The sequence below is a fragment of the Oncorhynchus keta genome, chromosome 32 (assembly GCF_023373465.1).
Source record: "Oncorhynchus keta strain PuntledgeMale-10-30-2019 chromosome 32, Oket_V2, whole genome shotgun sequence".
NCBI lineage: Eukaryota > Metazoa > Chordata > Actinopteri > Salmoniformes > Salmonidae > Oncorhynchus > Oncorhynchus keta.
In genome coordinates this window covers 15,216,528-15,235,148 of record NC_068452.1, presented here as the reverse complement: position 1 = coordinate 15,235,148, position 18,621 = coordinate 15,216,528, and the positions used below count along the sequence as shown (strand labels likewise).

The 18,621-nt window shown below is 44.3% G+C and overlaps 1 protein-coding gene across 2 annotated transcripts in view; it reads left to right on the top strand.

The window, feature by feature from the left end:
* LOC118365086 (endoplasmic reticulum transmembrane helix translocase-like) overlaps positions 1-18,393 on the top strand; it is a 35,941-nt gene extending 17,548 nt beyond the window's left edge. Inside the window, exons 7-25 of one of the 2 annotated variants that reach the window (XM_035747027.2) lie at positions 758-887; positions 1,172-1,227; positions 1,363-1,489; positions 3,529-3,666; positions 3,822-3,942; positions 4,245-4,402; positions 4,551-4,726; positions 5,012-5,122; positions 11,134-11,259; positions 11,439-11,547; positions 12,034-12,227; positions 12,927-13,023; positions 13,277-13,467; positions 13,550-13,664; positions 13,874-14,070; positions 15,605-15,747; positions 15,941-16,052; positions 16,244-16,387; positions 17,599-18,393. In XM_035747027.2, the coding sequence (XP_035602920.1) occupies positions 758-887; positions 1,172-1,227; positions 1,363-1,489; positions 3,529-3,666; positions 3,822-3,942; positions 4,245-4,402; positions 4,551-4,726; positions 5,012-5,122; positions 11,134-11,259; positions 11,439-11,547; positions 12,034-12,227; positions 12,927-13,023; positions 13,277-13,467; positions 13,550-13,664; positions 13,874-14,070; positions 15,605-15,747; positions 15,941-16,052; positions 16,244-16,387; positions 17,599-17,709 (2,556 nt within the window). In that variant the 3' untranslated portion in view covers positions 17,710-18,393. Of the gene's footprint in view, positions 1-757; positions 888-1,171; positions 1,228-1,362; positions 1,490-3,528; positions 3,667-3,821; positions 3,943-4,244; positions 4,403-4,550; positions 4,727-5,011; positions 5,123-11,133; positions 11,260-11,438; positions 11,548-12,033; positions 12,228-12,926; positions 13,024-13,276; positions 13,468-13,549; positions 13,665-13,843; positions 14,071-15,604; positions 15,748-15,940; positions 16,053-16,243; positions 16,388-17,598 lie in introns of both variants that reach the window. The other variant, XM_035747025.2, reaches the window with a different exon arrangement.
* Positions 18,394-18,621: the final 228 nt, after the last annotated feature.

The window sequence follows — 18,621 nt, the reverse complement described above, 5'->3', positions numbered from 1 at the left end:
CAGACCAGAGAATCTTGTTTCTCATGGTCTGAGAGTCTTAAGGTGCCTTTTAGCATACTCCAAGCATGCTGTCATGTGCCTTTTACTGAGGAGTGGTTTCTGTCTGGTCACTCTACCATAAAGGCCTGATTGGTGGAGTGCTACAGAGATGCTTGTCCTTCTGGAAGGTTCTCCCATCTCCACAGAGGAACTTTAGAGCTCTGTCAGTGACCATCCGGTTCTTGGCCACCTCCCTGACTACGGCCCTTCTCCCCCGATTGCTCAGTTTGGCTGGCCGGCTAGCTCTTGGAAGAGTCCTGGTGGTTCCAAACTTCTTCTTTTTAAGAATGATGGAGGCCACTGTGTTCTTGGGGACCTTCATGCTGCAGAAATGTTTTGGTACCCTTCCCCAGATCTGTGCCTCGACACAATCAGAGCTCTGCGGACAATTTTTTTTGACCTCATAGCTTGGTTTTTGCTCTGACATGCACTGTCAGTTGTGGGACCTTATGTAGACAGGTTTGTGCCTTTCCAAATCATGTCCAATCAATTGAATTTGGTGGACTCCAAGTTGTAGAAACTTCTCAAGGATGATCACTGTAGATTGTCAAAACAATGGGAATGTTACTATAGATCATTCATAAAGACTTCATAAGCATAGAATATCAAACATGCTCCACAAATCATTTAGCAAAATCATATGCTTTCTAAATCATAGGCTCTATTTATCCTTTAAAATACGTTTTTAATTTGATGTTCCACCATGTTGTGTGTTCAGGAGCCGGTGGAGGATCTGGACCCAGAGAGGGTATTGGACCTCCAGGGTGATGCCCGCCTCCACATAATCTCTGGTGGGACCAAGGTGGTACAGCACAGCCCCCCGCTCCGTGCCACTGTAGGACTCAAACGTCAGTTCCTACCTACTGTTTATTATATTATTCACTTATAAGGCAGAAATGTCCTGCATTTTTTGCACCTTGAGATTAACAATTCTAATTATAAAGCAATTTAAATCTATATTTATTTATCCCTTATCAATATAAAAACAAATCTATATTTTAGATCAGTTATGTTTCAACTGTCATCTCCCTCAGCCTCAGAATAGATGGATTGAATCTGCCCTTGTATCTATCTTGTCTCACTATGAGCAAATTATAATAGTTTGTTTTTCTTCTTTTTCATTTTTCTGCAGCTGTGGACAATGGCTGTGTGGCTTATGTGTTGAGAACCGGATTCTATACCTCTCAGGTGAGGGGCTGCTGCCCTTGACTACCGAACTTGTCCAATAAGAACCGCTTGTTTTAATTTTCTGTTGTAAAATGTTTTGCTACGGTGTTCAGTAATGAATACAACCCTAGTGTTGTTAACCACGCCTGTCTACAGGGTAAACTGCTGAGGACCATCTTGTTTGGAGTGAAGAGGGTGACAGCCAACAACTTGGAAACATTCATCTTCATCCTCTTCCTCCTGGTGTTTGCCATCGCTGCTGCTGGCTATGTGTGGGTGGAAGGTGAGGGATGCAGTGAACAACGCAACAAAATTAATCAATTAAATGTGTTTTATAAAGCCCTTTTTACTTCAACAGTTGTCACAAAGTTCTTCACAGATACCCATTCTAAAACCCCATGGAACAAGCAATGCAGAGGCAGAAGTACAGTTGGTCCTACTTAGAGCATTTCTCCATTATACAGTTTGTTTATATCTTGGCAGTAGTTTATTAGCCAAGAGACAATTTAAGGAGATAATATTTTATTCAATTAACATTTTTACTGAACATTGACAGTCGTGCCGAAGGGCCCTATTCACAAAAAAAACAAACGTGACCTATTAAACACAAATTCCTCCTTTATAAAATGTTATAAAACAAGTTGTTGAAATAGGCCCTGAGGTCAGGAGAGAGCTGCAGTATAACTGTATTTTTTATTATTATTAATAATAATAACAATATATGCCATTTAGCAGATGCTTTTATCCAAAGCAACTTACAGGCATGTGTGCAAACATACTGCATAGCTTTCTCTGTGTGAGTAACTATTACTAAAAACTCAGCAAAAAAAGAAACGTCCCTTTTTCAGGACCCTGTCTTTCAAAGATAATTCGTAAAAATCCAAATAACTTCACAGATCTTCATTGTAAAGGGTTTAAACAACTGTTTCCCATGCTTGTTCATTGAACCAGAAACAATTAATGAACATGCACTTTTGGAACAGTCTTTAAGACACTAAGAGTTTACAGACGGTAGGCAATTAAGGTCACAGTTATGAAAACTTAGGACACTATAAAGAGGCGTTTCTACTGATTCTGAAAATCACCAAAAGAAAGATACCCAGGGTCCCTGCTCATCTGCGTGAACGTGCCTTAGTCATGCTGCAAGGAGGCATGAGGACTGCAGATGTGTCCAGGGCAATAAATTGCAATGTCAGTACTGTGAGACGCCTAAGACCACGCTACAGGGAGGTAGGACGGAGAGCTGATCGTCCTCGCCGTGGCAGACCACGTTTAACAACACTTGCAAAGGATCGGTACAGCTGAACATCATACCTGCGGGACAGGTACAGGGTGGCAACAACAACTGCCTGAGTTACACAAGGAACGCACAATCCCTCCATCAGTGCTCAGACTGTCCGCAATAGGCTGAGAGAGGGCTTGTAGGCCTGTTGTAAGGCAGGTCCTCACCAGACATCACTGGCAACAACGTCGCCTATGGGCTCAAACCTACTGCCGCTGGACCAGACAGGACTGGCAAAAAGTGCTCTTCACTGATGGTTTTGTCTCACCAGGGGTGATGGTCGGATTCGCGTTTAGCGTCGACGGAATGAGCGTTACACCGAGGCCTGTACTCTAGAGCTGGATCGATTTGGAGGTGGAGGGTCCGTCATGGTCTGGGGTGGTGTGTCACAGTATTATCGGACTGAGCTTGTTGTTATTGCAGGCAATCTCAACATTGTACGTTACAGGGAAGACATCCTCCTCCCTCATGTGGTACTGCAGGCTCATCCTGACATGACCCTCCAGCATGACAATGCCACCAGCCATACTGCTCGTTCTGTGCATGATTTCCTGCAAGACATGAATGTCAGTGTTCTGCCATGGCCAGCGAAGAGCCCGGATCTCAATCCCATTGAGCACGTCTGGGACCTGTTTGATCGGAGGGTGAGAGCTAAGGCCATTCCCCCTAGAAATGTCCAGGGACTTGCAGGTACCTTGGTGGAAGAGTGGGGTAACATCTCACAGCAAGAACTGGCAAATCTGGTGCAGTCCATGAGGAGGAGATGCACTGCTGTACTTAATGCAGCTGGTGGCCACACCAGATACTGACTGTTGCTTTTGATTTTGAACACCCCTTTGTTTAAGAACACATAATGCCATTTCTGTTAGTCACATGTCTGTGGAACTTGATCAGTTTGTCTCAGTTGTTGAGTCTTATGTTCATACAAATATTTACACATGTTAAGTTTGATGAAAATAAACGCAGTAGACAGTGAGAGGACGTTTCTTTTTTTTGCTGAGTTTAGTTGTGTAACTGTCTCTGTGTGCTCTCCCCTGCAGGAACTAAGGACCCTAGCAGGAACCGGTATAAGTTGTTCCTGGAGTGTTCTCTCATCCTGACCTCCGTGGTTCCACCTGAGCTCCCTATAGAATTGTCTCTTGCAGTCAACACATCCCTCATCGCTCTGGCCAAGCTCTGTGAGTCAGCAGTGTGGGCGGGGTGGTATGTGGATGTATGTGTTGTGAAAGTGGTTCTGAAACTGGTATAGTAATGTTTGTAGTACTTAATGATGCCAGTCCACCTCGCTGTTCTGCTATTTAACTCACCCCTTTCTTTCTTCTCCCTTACTTAGATGTGTTCTGCACTGAGCCCTTCAGGATCCCATTTGCAGGCAAGGTGGAGGTGTGCTGCTTTGACAAGACGGGCACCTTGACCAGCGACCATCTGGTTGTGCGGGGGGTCGCAGGACTCAGGTACACTCTCTTTTTTTAGATTTTTCAGTATGATACATTTCTTTGTTGCAAATTTTTCCAAAGACTGACTGGACCTGATGATATTAAGACATTTTAAAGGCTACATAATGGCATCATAATGTATAAAGTGTTTACCAATGCCCTTATGCGCTGGTGTCATACTGTGAGTATTGTCATATTGAGGAGTGACATTTAAAGAGAAACTGACACGTTTTTAGCATTAATTAATCGTATTAAAATCTTTGGAAGAATATGAAGTACGTTTTTACATTTGTTTGTAAACTTTTTCTAAACTCCTCCAGAGAAGGGAAAGAAGTGATGCCTGTGTCAGAGATCCCAGTGGAAACGCATCGGGTGGTTGCTACTTGTCACTCACTGGTTACCCTTGACGACGGACAGCTGGTAGGCGACCCCCTGGAGAAGGCCATGCTCACTGCTGCTGACTGGATCCTCACTAAAGGTTGTGTGTGTGTGTGTGCGCGCGCACACGTGTGTATCTCAGGATTTCTGCTCTGTCTCCTTTGTACACCAGAAGTGAGAGTGTGTGTGTGTCTCCATATGTTTGCATCATCTCTACCCTTCTGTCCCTCTCTCTCTGTGTGGTGTAGATGAAAAGGTGTTTGCTCACAGTATAAAGACCCCAGGCCTGAAGATCCACCTGCGGTTCCACTTTGCCAGTGCTCTGAAGAGGATGTCCGTCCTCGCCTCCTATGAGAAGCCGGGCTCCACTGACCTCTGCTTTGTCTCCACTGTCAAAGGAGCTCCAGAGACACTCAGGGACATGGTAAAAATCATTGTTTTTAATAGAATACTAACATTTTAAATGTATAATTGAATATACAGTTGAAGTCGGAAGTTTACATACACCTTACCCAAATACATTTAAACTCAGTTTTTCACAATTCCTGACATTTAATCCTAGTAAAAAATGTCCCTGTCTTAGGTCAGTTCGGATCACCACTTTATCATCTCAGTGTTGAGTAGATACATCACTGCTGCAGTTACAACCTGCTTATTACACTTTCTTTGTGTCATTATCATTGTTCTAACCATTTGTTTGTTTCTATAGTTCTCAGAGTGCCCAGCCAGCTATGATCAGGTGCACAGGGAGATGTCCCGAGAAGGGGCCAGGGTTCTGGCCTTGGGATACAGAGAGATCGGACACCTTAGCCACCAACAGGTAACTCTACCTGTCCTGTTTAATTCACCTACCTGTCCTGTCCTATCTAACTCAGGGTTTCTCAAACTTTTTGCGGCCGGGGACCCCTTTTGTGATAGCAAATTCATCAGGAGCCCCATCATAATCAGAACACAACTCACGTGAGATAAAAAATAGCATACAATGAGTTTTACTATGACTTCAGTATTATATGGCTGGACGAACCAAATCTTGGGCCCTTGAAGACCTGCCTCTTAGCATCGGAGAGAAAACGTTCGTTTTCAAGTAAATTTCCTGCAATTCTACACATTTTGTCATGTGGCAGAGATAATTGTTGTTGTTGCAGCTTTAAAGCTAATATCCTGCAACGCTACATATTTTGTCATGTGGCAGAGATAATTGTTGTTGTTGCAGCTTTAAAGCTAATATCCTGCAACGCTACACATTTTGTCATGTGGCAGAGATAATTGTTGTTGTTGCAGCTTTAAAGCTAAAATCCTGCAACGCTACACATTTTGTCATGTGGCAGAGACAATTGTTGTTGTTGCAGCTTTAAAGCTAATATCCTGCAACGCTACATATTTTTCCATGGGGCAGAGAGAAAAACGTAGCAATTTTAAGGATTAAATGACAGTGCACTTGTGTAAAAAAACAATAATAATAATAATACATTTGGGGGAATAAAAAAAGTATTGAGTGAGTACTGAGGATACCAATATCCCTGTTAGCCTCCCAGGCCCATGTTGCCCATGTTTAAGAACAAATAGTGGATGAATAATATTACATTGTATTGTATTGCACTCTCCATACTTATTCCACGGATCCCTTCGTCAAAAATTGTTACATTTTGTTGTTGTTAGTCATATTTTTTTCATAAAATAAACATTTATTAGGTACACCACCCTGTTCACGAAAATAGATCGTTATATAAAGCAGGCAGACGGGCTTCGAGGCGTTTAGTTACTGTTCGATTGAACGTTGGAATGGGCAAAACGAGTGACCTAAACGACTTTAAGCGTGGTCTGATCGGCGGTGCCAAGTGCACCGGATCCATTATCTCAGTCACGACCGCCCTCCTGGCCTTTTCATGCATGACAGTGTATATGGTTTACCGAGAATGGTGTGACAAACAAAAAACATCCAATTAGCGGCAGTCCTGTGGTCGAAACGAGCTCGATCATGAGAGTGGTTGAAGGAGAATGGCAATTATCTTGCTAACTATCAGGTGGGCCACAAACAGGCAAATAACGGCGCAGTGCAACAGTGGTGTGTAGAACGGCATCTCAGGACGCACAACTCGTTAATCCTTGTCACGGATGGGCGGTTGCAGCAGATGACCACTTCTATCACCTAAAAATAAGAGGCAGTCTTCTACGGATGTGGATTTATGGATCTCTCCAACTCTATTCGCAAAGAAAGTTTGATATCCATAGCTGTCTCTCTGGATTGCTCCCAACACAGTTTGACTGTCCAGTAGATGGAGCCATCGTTCAATTTCTATTCGACTGTGCTTTTCAACGTACTTTCGAAGTCGTGCTGCACTGCAGATTTCAGCTTTTACTGGTTCTCCCTTTTGGTCCAATGGTGTGAGCTTTGCTTTGGATTCAACCAGTCTGACTTTGATGCCTTGCTGGGTCTCCCATCTTAAGTACACTACGGCTCCATAGGTCTTGTCACTTCCATCAGAGAATGTTATTCCCCAAGGTTTTCCAATCCAGTTGACTGGTGTGAGGCTTCTGTGAAAGGTGATTTGGCCAAGACGTGTGTATTCCTCAAAGAATTGGATGGCTTCTTCCCTCAAATTTTCAGACAAAGGTTTGTCCCAAGTGTCTCGGGTCAGAGTTTTGCCTCCAGCTTCCTGAAACGCCTTTCTAACAAGAATGGCGCCCTTTTGTTTGGCAGGTGTGACGAGGCCTATTGGGTCTTACAGGCTAGCTACCTGGCTCAGCAGTTCTCTTCTCGTCAGTGGGGTTTGGAGTTTTCCCTCTCACCTCTTCATCAAGGAGATTTTGGCCGACTCATTTTCTTTTTCCTCTTTGAGAAATGGATTGAAGTCATGAGGTACAGTTTATCCTCCTCAACAAGGTATCCAACTCCAAGGGCTTTATTATCTCCTTCCCTCATTTGGTTTGGGAGAACGAGTGCTGTGCTTGACTGCACTCCTTGTTCTCCTGGTATGATCTCCTGCCTTCCACTTTGATCTGACCGGACCCAGGGCTTGAGGAAGAAGTCATTATGGGAAGTCAGGATGTCATCGACATAGGTATCCTCTTCAAGGATCCTACGTTCCTCCTCCAGGTGAGCAAACATGGGCAGTTTGGCTGTCTCTCTCATAGCCAATTGCGCAATGCACCCTGCTGGTCGATCGCTAATGTTGACTCTGGTGATCGCATACTCTTCAATCTCTTCCTCCTCAGTGTCTCTCCAGAGAAATATGGGGAGGTGCATCTCCTGGTCTTCCAACCACACAGAATTGTACATTTTCTTAATGTCGCCGCATGGACGCCTCTCCTGAACCTGGGTAGTATTGCTCGGATGGGATTGAGGACATCAGGCCCTTTCAGCAGAAGGTCATTCATTCTGACCCCTCTAAACTTCTGGCTGCTGTTCCATACCAGTCGCACAGGTGTTGTGAGAGAGTGCGGGTTTGGCACCACCAAGTGGCTGACATACCATACTGGCCCCTTCCAGCTGGCAATGAACTCTTTGGTGAGTTTCTTCGCTGCTCTTCTCTCCACCATTTCATGGACTTGAGCTGTGTATGCTATTCTCCACTCTGGCTTTTTTGAGTTGCTTTTCTGTTCTCAAGAAGGTGGCTTCCACCCCACTCCTGTTGTCAGGAAGGGAACTTGGATCTTGAATCCAGGGGTATTTTGTGTCCCAGTGGGGTTCATCACTGTGAGCATCTGCTTTGATGTAGGTGAGGCCTTTCCTTATGATCACCAGCTCTCTTTCCTCACTCAGAGTAATTTCCTTGCCTCCTGGTTGACAGTTGCCGCACCGGCATCATCCACACTTTGGGTCGCAAGCTGCTCCAATGCTGTCCCATTTCCACCAATCCAAGAACTCTCTGCGAGCAACTGTGCCTTTGGTTTCAGCTGTGAACAGCTTAGCTATCTCTTGATACTTGACAGCGGTTGCTCTCATGGATTGAGCAAAGTGTGTTTCAGACCTGTGTGCGGCTATATCCACTTCTTCAAACGGATCTGGATGTGCTCCACCAACAGTCTTTCCTAGCGGGCCTTCCCACAAGACAAGGTCTCCAATCACCTTCACTCTTTGCAGAGCAAGTCCTCCTTCGCGGTGGCTTATCAGTAGCTCAATACTCTCTGGTCTACTCAGATATCCTAGATTGACTTCTGGGAAGAACTTCTTGAGTTGCTCAGGTTTGATGACTCTGTGGATGTTGGCAATTTCATTCAAACCATAGCACATAAGCTCATGAGCTCTTTCCGTGCCTATGGGAGTTTTGAACCTCACTCTGAGGAGATATCTTCTGGTTCTAATCTTCATGGCCATTCCTCCGACTCCATGAAAGACTAAAGTGATGTCTTCACTTCGAAGATTTAATCTTCCGGCAGCTCTGTGAGTGATGTAGTTTGTGTCCGATGCCAAGTCGATCAGGGTTCCAATTTTTTGTCCTGCATTGGTAGTTACCTTGAGCAGCATTAGAATAACTGGCAATTCTTCTACTGCACTTGACTCAGTCACTCCCAGCTGATTCTTTTCGACACAGTTTGTTTTCGCAGTGATGTTGGTGAATGCTTTCTTGAATTTCTCTGCCATCTCTGGGGAGAGCTTAGATACGAATTCCTCCTGCTCCTCTATACCTTCTCACATTGGATTGTTTTCTGTCTGAGTCACTCCTCTTGAAATCTCCCTTCAGACAAAGAAATAAATGATGGTCTTTCTTACAGTCTCTTTTCCTGCACAGATAAGTGTCTTTGCATTCATCATCTTCTCCATGACAGACCAAGCACCTCTTGCAGGCCCCCATCTTTTCTACAGCATCCAACTTTTCCACAGGCTTCAGTTCTTTGAAACGCTTGCAAAATAAAATATTTTCTCTATGCTTTTCATCTCCACAGACAACATAGCCGCCTTTCCTTGTGGAACGTGTGGACGCATATTTTCTCTCCACACAAGCATATTTCTTTTCTGGCTTTTCACTCACTCCCAGCTGCTCTAATTTTTCAAGAATTTCCTCCTGTGTTTTCAGGAATTTAAGAAGGTTCTCAAAGTGATTGTCCGGCATGACATTATTCCTCGGGTTAACCATGAAGACAAGCCAATCTCACTTGATGTTGTCAGGGAACTTGCTTTCTATGGATTTGATCACTAGAGGGTTGTTGATGGCTCCTGTGCCTCCAAGCTCTGTGAGATCATCCAGTGCCTTCTCTATAGTTTGGATCATGTCGATAACTTTCCTTGGCTGATTTGCTCTTAAAGCAGGATTTTTCTCCAGATCTTCAATTATCTCCAAGGCAATTGTAGACTTGTTTCCATACCTGTTCTCAAGCACCCTGAACATGTCCTCAGCAGTATTGTCAGTAGACAAACGGAGGTCTCTGCACATTCTCTCATCTACACTGTCAAGGAGTTGGATCTTCTTTACTTCGACTGAGCTTGTTGGTTCCCCCTGCTTCTGTAGACTCTCCCAGTCTCTCCTCCATCGATGGAAATTCCTTTTATACCCACTGAACCTGGGTAAACAGGTTGGTTTTATTCTCAGTGTCGGCTGTGGAGCTGGCACGGGCATCTGCGGCACTCTCCCTCTGTCTTTAGCCTCTTCTGCAATTCTTTGCGCTGTGAGAAATCCTGCCCTCCTTGCTTCAAGGTTGTTTCTGAATGCTTTCAGATCCTTTACTCTGGCTTCCAGCCATTCTTTTTATGCTACTGGAATCCACATCTCCCACTCTGCTAGGCTTGTGATTGCATCTTGGACTTGTGCCTTCGCACCATCCCACCGTAGCTCGAAGCTATCTCTATTTACAGCAATCACAGGTATTTGAGCAACTCCATCACAGGCGGTCTCAGCTTCTTTGATTGCAGACTTCACCTCGTCCTCCCCGTATCTAGGCCATAGGTTGAACTGGATCATCCCCCTGACCTCATCCAATCATACTTCGCATTCTTGAAATGTCTTCTCAAGTTCAGTCTGCTGCTGCTTGCTCAGGTCAGCTTCTTCACCCTCATCGGTTTCAGCTTCAATGTCTGCCAGAAGTCCAGCCCTGTATTCATAATTTGTCTCACTGACCTTCCTTGCCTCCGACGTGAGCTTCTGGAACTCCTCTCGCAGTTCGCTCTTAGTCATGTGCACCTCTGCTAAGGAAGTTTGCTTGCTTGGTAAAAGCACTCTTAGCCAAAGTTCTTTCTTGCTTCAGCTCCTTCACTGTTTTCTTGCAAAAGAAGATCTTTTCAGTGTCTCTCCAGAGAAATCTCTGGCTTCCAGCCATTCTTTTAACAGAGTCAGGATTTGGTGTAAGCAGCATGAATCTATGGCCCCATTCTGCCTTGTGTCAACAGTACAGGCTGGTGGCATGGTGTAATGGTGTGCGGAATGTTTTCCTGGCACACGTTAGGGCCCTTAATACTAATTTATCAAAATTTCCATTCCCCATTCGGGCTGATCTGGAGGCGAAGGGGGGGTCTGATTCTGTACTAGATGGGTGTACATAATTAACTGCCCTGTCCTGTCTAACTCACCAGTCTTGCCCTGTCCCCTCTAACTCACCTATCTCACCTACTTGTCCTGTCTAACTCACCTATCGGTCCTGCCCTGCTCTGTGTGAGGGGATGAGTTTCCCGAAAGCCTCATAGTTAACATGGCACGCTATTTCAATACTCTCAACAATCCAGCTGCTCAGCCGAGAGAGGGGGTGGGGTAGTTCTGGGTCTTCGAGATAAATAAAGTACCACGTTAGCTACAAGGCTTTCGTGAACCTCAGCCAAGCGGTTAGTTGAGGGTGTCTCTCTTTTACAGAAGGGGTTGGTTGTTTGTGTGACTGGGTGCTTTGTGGCTGTCTGTATAGGTGCGGGAGGTGACTCGTGATGCTCTGGAGTGTGACCTGCAGTTTGCTGGCTTCATGGTCGTCTCGTGTCCCCTGAAGACCGACAGCAAGGCTGTCATTAAAGAGATCCAGGAGGCATCGCATCATGTGAGCAGGCTGTCTCAAAATGCACACGCACGCTCACACACATTGACACAGATTACAATTATTACAATAATATCAGGCACATCCATGTACGCAGTCACTCAGTCGGGCGCGCACAAACACACACACACACTACACACCACACATACACATAACCCTCCTCTCCTCTGTCTCTCCCTCAGGTGGTGATGATAACAGGTGACAACCCTCTAACAGCGTGCCATGTGGCCAGAGAGCTCCACTTCATCCAGAAGGAACACACACTCGTACTGCAGGCCAGACCCAACCAGGGTATGTGGCACACTAAGAGCCAATTTATGCTTGATCTGAAAACCGTCCTGTCGGTTTTCACTCCAACCCTAATCTATTGCACCTGATTCTAATAGCTGGTTGATAAGCTGAATCAGGTTAGTTACAAATGGGGTAGGACAGAAAACAGACAGGATGGTAGCTCTCCGAACATGGTTGGAGGGCTCTGTACTAAACTAATCTACAGACTAATGCACTGATGATATAACCATGTGATTGTTGTAATGAAGGGATCTATCGTGGACAGTGCATGTGTTGTAGACCTGGGTCAAATACATATATATTATACTTGAGGTGCACTTGATCTACTTCGCCCCAGTGCAATGGAATAATATGCTAACCAAATCAGGCGCACCTTAAGTACTTGAGACTATTTGACATAATATGTATGTTTTTAACACAGGTGTAGTGCGTCGCTTTTTTAAGAATGCACTATAATACGGTAACTTGTGCCGTTGTTCCTTCCAGGTGAATGGCAGTGGGAGTCTATAGACGGCAGTGTGTGTGTTCCGCTTCTCCCGCCATCTGTACCCTCGTTGGTTCATCAGTATGATCTGTGTGTGACGGGGGAGGGGCTAACCAGACTGACCAGTGACACCCGGTTACTCCACGCTCTCCTGCCACATGTCCGGGTGTTCACACGGGTCAGCCCTAAACAGAAGGTCAGTCTTCTTGTCTCCATGTAGATGTTAGCTAAGTCAGAAATGGCACCCTACTATTTTTCTAGTGCACTACTTTTGACCAGGGCCCATAGGACTCTAGTCAAAAGTAGTGCACTATACAGTATAGGGATTAAATAGGCTTCAATTTTGGACACTACCACTGAATTCTATTTTTGTATCAATAAAGCTTTGTTCGATTTGATTACCCTTCAATTCCAATTGTTCTTATTTTACTCCATTTTTGTTGATGTAATGAATTTATTAAATTATAAAAGATAGACTACATATATTCTTGAGTGTACAAAACATTATGAACACAGGCTCTTTTCCAGGTGAATCCAGCTGAAAGCTATGATCCCTTATTGGGGAGTGTAGATGAAGGGGAGGAGACAGGTTAAATAAGGATTTTTCAGCCTTGAGACAATTGAGACATGGATTGTGTATGTGTGCCATTCAGAGGGTGAACGGGCATGACACAATATTTAAGTGCCTTTGAACGGGGTATGTTAGTAGTTGCCAGACGCACTCGTTTGTGGTTTTTCATGCTCAGCAGTTTCCTGTGTGTATCAAGAATGGGGGGGTGCAACTCAATATTAGGAAAGTGTTTTTCGGGTTTTGTACAACCAACACACTCATGAACTGGCGGTACATTTTGAGACTAGTTTTGTGCTAACTGTGTGTATTCTTATTGTGTTGCAGGAGTTTGTAATCACTAGTCTTAAAGGATTGGGCTATACAACATTAATGTGCGGAGACGGGACCAATGACGTCGGAGCACTCAAACACTCTCATATTGGTGAGGTCACTCGACATGTCAAAGCTGTGCACAATATTCAGCAACTTTAACGGACACACCTGTCTTACACCATGATACCTTCAATTCAACATTTATTGTCTCAGTAGGAAAATTTATACCATCCTCTTATCAAAAACAATGTCGCTATATGTGAGTCATTTTGTGATCTCTCTCTCTCTCTCTCTCTCTCTCTCTCTCTCTCTCTCTCTCTCTCTCTCTCTCTCTCTCTCTCTCTCTCCTTTCCCCCCATCAGGTGTGGCTCTGTTGGCCAACGCTCCAGAGCGTATGCCTGAGAGGAGGAAGAGGGGCAGAGAGAAGGAGACCCCAGCAGCCGACTCCAGACCCTCCCTACCTCCGGTCACCAGCTCAGGGGTCAAACTGACCTCCAGGGCAGCCAGGCAAAGGGTTATGGCCCAGAGAGAGGAGCAGCTAGCCGCACAGAAGGTGGTGTGTGTGTGTTGGGGTAGGGAGGGAGGGAGAGGTGATTGTGCGTGTTGTTAACCATTTGGTGTTAATTCTGTTGTAGGAGAGGATTAGTCAAGTCTTAAGGGAGCTGGAAGAAGATCAGATACAAGTAGTGAAACTGGGAGATGCCTCCATTGCTGCCCCCTTCACCTACAAATTATCCTCCATACAGTGCAGTGAGGAACATACACATTGTTTTTATTTTAATTTGATAAAATGTGTGTTTTTGTTTACATCCACACTGTATACAAACACAAATTAACACTCACTCACTCACTCACTCACTCACTCACTCACTCACTCACTCACTCACTCACTCACTCACTCACTCACTGTCTCTCTCCCTCACACACAGTCTCCCTCTTTATCATCTCCTCCTGCCTAGTCTGCCACGTGATAAAGCAGGGCCGCTGTACGCTGGTGACCACACTACAGATGTTTAAGATCCTGGCGCTGAACGCCCTGGTGCTGGCCTACAGCCAGTCTGTCCTCTACCTGGAGGGGGTCAAGTTCAGTGACTTCCAGGCCACCCTACAGGGCCTGCTATTGGCTGGCTGCTTTCTCTTCATCTCCAGGTCAAAGGTGAAAGGTCACATGGCGGAAAAAACACTGTAGTACTTTCTCTTGATAGTTTTTCCTCCTTCAGTTCCTTGTGTCCTCTCCTCCCTGCCTCCTCAAAGAGGAAAGGACATAAGGAATCGAGGAAATAGTATTGCGAAAGAACCTGTGACATCCATGTAATGCATGTACTGTAGTTGTGATTGGTAGGAAACCATACAGTGGGGCAAAAAAGTATTTTGGCCCATTCCTCCATGCAGATCTCCTCTAGAGCAGTGATGTTTTGGGGCTGTTGCTGGGCAACACGGACTTTCAACTCCCTCCAAAGATTTTCTATGGGGTTTAGATCTGGAGACTGGCTAGGCCACTCCAGGACCTTGAAATGCTTCTTACGAAGCCACTCCTTCGTTGCCCGGGCAGTGTGTTTGGGATCATTGTCATGCTGAAAGACCCAGCCACGTTTAATCTTCAATGCCCTTGCTGATGAAAGGAGGTTTTCACTCAAAATCTCACGATACATGGCCCCATTCATTCTTTCCTTTACACGGATCAGTCGTCCTGGTCCCTTTGCAGAAAAACAGCCCCAATGCATGATGTTTCCACCCCCATGCTTCACAGTAGGTATGGTGTTCTTTGGATGCAACTCAGCAATCTTTGTTCTCCAAACACGACGAGTTGAGTTTTTACCAAAAAGTTACATTTTGGTTTCATCTGACCATATGACATTCTCCCAATCTTCTTCTGCATCATCCAAATGCTCTCTAGCAAACTTCAGATGGGCCTGGACATGTACTGGCTTAAGCAGGGGGACACGTCTGGCACTGCAGGATTTTAGTCCCTGGCGGCGTAGTGTGTTACTGATGGTAGGCTTTGTTACTTTGGTCCCAGCTCTCTGCAGGTCATTCACTAGGTCCCCCCGTGTGGTTCTGGGATTTTTGCTCACCGTTCTTAAATTCATAAAAAATCCTACAATGTGATTTTCTGGATTTTTTTTCTTCTAATTTTGTCTGTCATAGTTGAAGTGTACCTATGATGAAAATTACAGGCCTCATCTTTTTAAGTGGGAGAACTTGCACAATTGGTGGCTGACTAAATACTTTTTTGCCCCACTGTATTATTATGTAGACCTAGTGCTAACAGGTGTAGTTTCAAGTTAAGCCTTTAATTCAACTTAGGTGGTTTTCACATTAAATTTGGTGCCCTGGTACGTTCTCCTGGAGAGTGTGTGAGAATTCTACAAAATAAGTTTTGCTTTCACAAGACCTGAAAATGCCTATTTCAGGGTGCGATTAGCAAGACGCACATTCTACATGACGTTAGCGAGCTAGCTTGTTTACAACGGGCAAAAAGTTTCATGCGACTCCTGATACTCTGGTCCTGCATCTTGGACCCGCTACAAACGAAGGTCCAGGATTTGTTTTTGCCAGGATTAATTTGTGTTTCACACATGCTTTATAGTGCGGCTCAGGGCACCAAACGCTCCAGGAAATGGATCATACAGGGGAGATGTGAAAGCGCCCTTTTAAGTTATCATCCTCTTTTCTCTTGTCCTGTCCAGCCCCTGAAGACTCTGTCTAAAGAGCGGCCCTTACCTAACATCTTCAACCTGTACACTGTTCTGACAGTACTGCTGCAGTTTGCTGTTCACTTCTGTAGTCTGGTATACCTGTACAAAGGAGCGCAGAGCAGAAGTCCTCCAAGGTACACATACATGCAAACACACATTCTCTATCACACACACACTATAGATACCTACAGACTTGTTGATACTGTATTGGCACCCAAACAGTACTAACTGTACATGTTCACCTTACAGTTATTGACATTGTCTTGTTTCCAACCTGTCCAAGTATCCCCTCTCATAATCCTCTGTCTGTTGTCCTTTATCTTTTAGGGCGGAGCGGTTTGCGGACCTGTACAAAGAGTTTGAGCCCAATCTCATCAACAGCACAGTGTACATAATGTCTATGGCCATGCAGATGGCTACCTTTGCCATTAACTACAAGGTACTGCTCTTCCTCCTCCATGTCTTAGGTTTAATGTAGCCTTCATGATCCCTTATAAGGCCTTTCTTTGCATATAAAATATTTATGAAGGCTTCATTAAGTGATACCTAATAAAAAATGTGCCCCATTTTATGCAGTACCTAGCCATCATTGAATAACATGTATTCCACTAATACTGTGTGTTTTTCTAGGGTCATCCTTTCATGGAGTCTCTGAGTGAGAACAGGCCGCTGCTATGGAGTATCGCCCTTTCAGGTCTGGCAATCGTGGGCCTTCTCTCAGGATCCTCGCCTGAATTCAACGAGCAGTTTGCTCTTGTAGATATACCAACAGAGGTCAGCATATATTATACAGATATTGGATCTTAATTTGATCACATAAATGTCCTGCTCATTAGGAAATTCAAATGAGCTTTGTGATTTATAGTAGTTATGTTACTGAAAAGCAGCAGTTCTCTTTCTCCTTGCGGGAGCAGTCGAGTTTTTCAGACCAGTGGGGCTATATTTGTTCATATTCTGTAGGCTAACCATTAGCCTATCCATTGTCACATAATGAAAGGTGTGAAAACCGATAATAGGCTCATCAAATCAAATCAAATTGTATTTGTCACATACACATGGTTAGCAGATCTTAATGCGAGTGTAGCGAAATGCTTGTGCTTCTAGTTCCGACAATGCAGTAATAATATCTACTGGTTTGTTTCACAGTCTATTGTTACTTGCTAGGTCTGTGCATTTTCTATTAATCAATTTAGCATACCTTGTGTTATTTATAATTATGTTTTATGTTGGATGTGCGCTCACAATCTAATTGTTATTTGTCCGATTTATTATTTCTTAAAGGTATTTTTTAAAGAGTGGGGCAATCCCACTCCTTTCATAATTGTTTTGCTTTTATTGAAGAGGCAGTGGGATGGATTTGAACCAATGCCGACACAGGCATATATGTCCCGGGGTCAGCGGCTGTAGACGCTGGACCACACAGGCACTGATGCCACCAATAATTGATTTTGCCTATTGCAAAACATTTTAACTTATATTAAAACAATTTATAAAAAAAGGATTTTCCCTAATGAAAAATACATATACCCCCTACAAATATGTCAATGTTTTATAATCCACATAAGAATTCACACGAGACGCGCTGTAGCCTGCATAGGCTACTTGAACTGGCACACATTGGACCTGCAGGCTAAGGTACATTGTAGGTACTCTATTGCATTGTACATAAACACCGCTTCCAGCTGCCTCCTTGCGGTGATTCTAAATATTTCTTCAAACATTCAAACATAATCAAACACTTGATTATTTTCCTTCTGCAATGAAATGGGTCAAATTAGGATCCAACATCTGTACTTTCACACACATTTTGTGTGATTGCTTTATAACTTGTTAAAAGCTTGTATGAACCTTTTTATAATGAAGTAACATGTTTGGAAGTTCTCCATTTAACTGCTTTTTAGTCCAGGACTAGACTTAATCTGTGTAGGAAACTGGCGCAAAAGGATGTATAAATTATTATTATCTATGTGTTTTTTCCCCTGCAGTTCAAGCTAGTCATTGCCCGCATCCTGGTGGTTGACTTTGTCGCTGCCCTGCTGGTCGACCGCATTCTGCAGTTCCTGCTGGGCAAAGGAACCCTGAGGCTGCCTTCCTGAATCGCCATGCCAACAGCTGCCTTGAGCAACCCTCTGCCCTCAGCAACCAATCTGTAAAGGGAAAGGATTGAGGAGACTTGTGGAGGGAGGAAAAGATTAAAGGCTGATGTGATGCACAAGACAGCTGAGGAGATGGACTAGGCATGTCAGGCAGACGCGCAGTACTGTACCCCTACCACACCTCTGCTTTGTCCCTCTGTTCCCCCTCTTCACTAATGTATTTAAAATTATATTTCTTCTATGCTAGAGACAAACTTGGGCTCAAATGCTATTTGCTTTCTTTCGAATACTTTGAGCATTTTGGTTGATCCTGCCAGGAGCTCCAGATAAGCAGGGTTTGCACGTTTGGGACTGTTGCGCCAGGTAAGCTGAAACAAGTGCAGCTAAAGTAGTTGAAAGAAAATAAATACTATTGGATTCCCAGGTGTAGTTAGACTCCCCCTCTTGCCTTCCCGTTCCCCCTCTCCATCCCCTCTCCATCCCTCCCTCTATCACCGAAGGCCAAGAAGACAGCAGTATTGTGTGGCATTTGAGATTGTGTGCCGGCCCATGTGAAATGCGCACACACACAACAGGGCGTTCTCCAAGAGAATTGCGAAGTGTTTGTTTTTTTACATTTTGTTTTTTCTTCATTTTGTAAAAAGATAAAACTCTTACAGACTTATAAAATACCAAAAAATACAAGTGGTGCTGTTTGTGTCAAGTGCTACTTTGTCATGTTCCATTTACCTATGCAATGCACTGCCTACTATACCTACATAAGGGATTGAACATATATTTTTTTAATTGATGAGTGAGCTGCATACATTTGAACTGGAAGTCAAGTTGAGAGTCCACAAGAAAATCCTGATTTATGTTTGAGAGGACTTTTAAGTTCCGTGTGGCTCGCTTGGGAGAGCATGGCATTTGCAA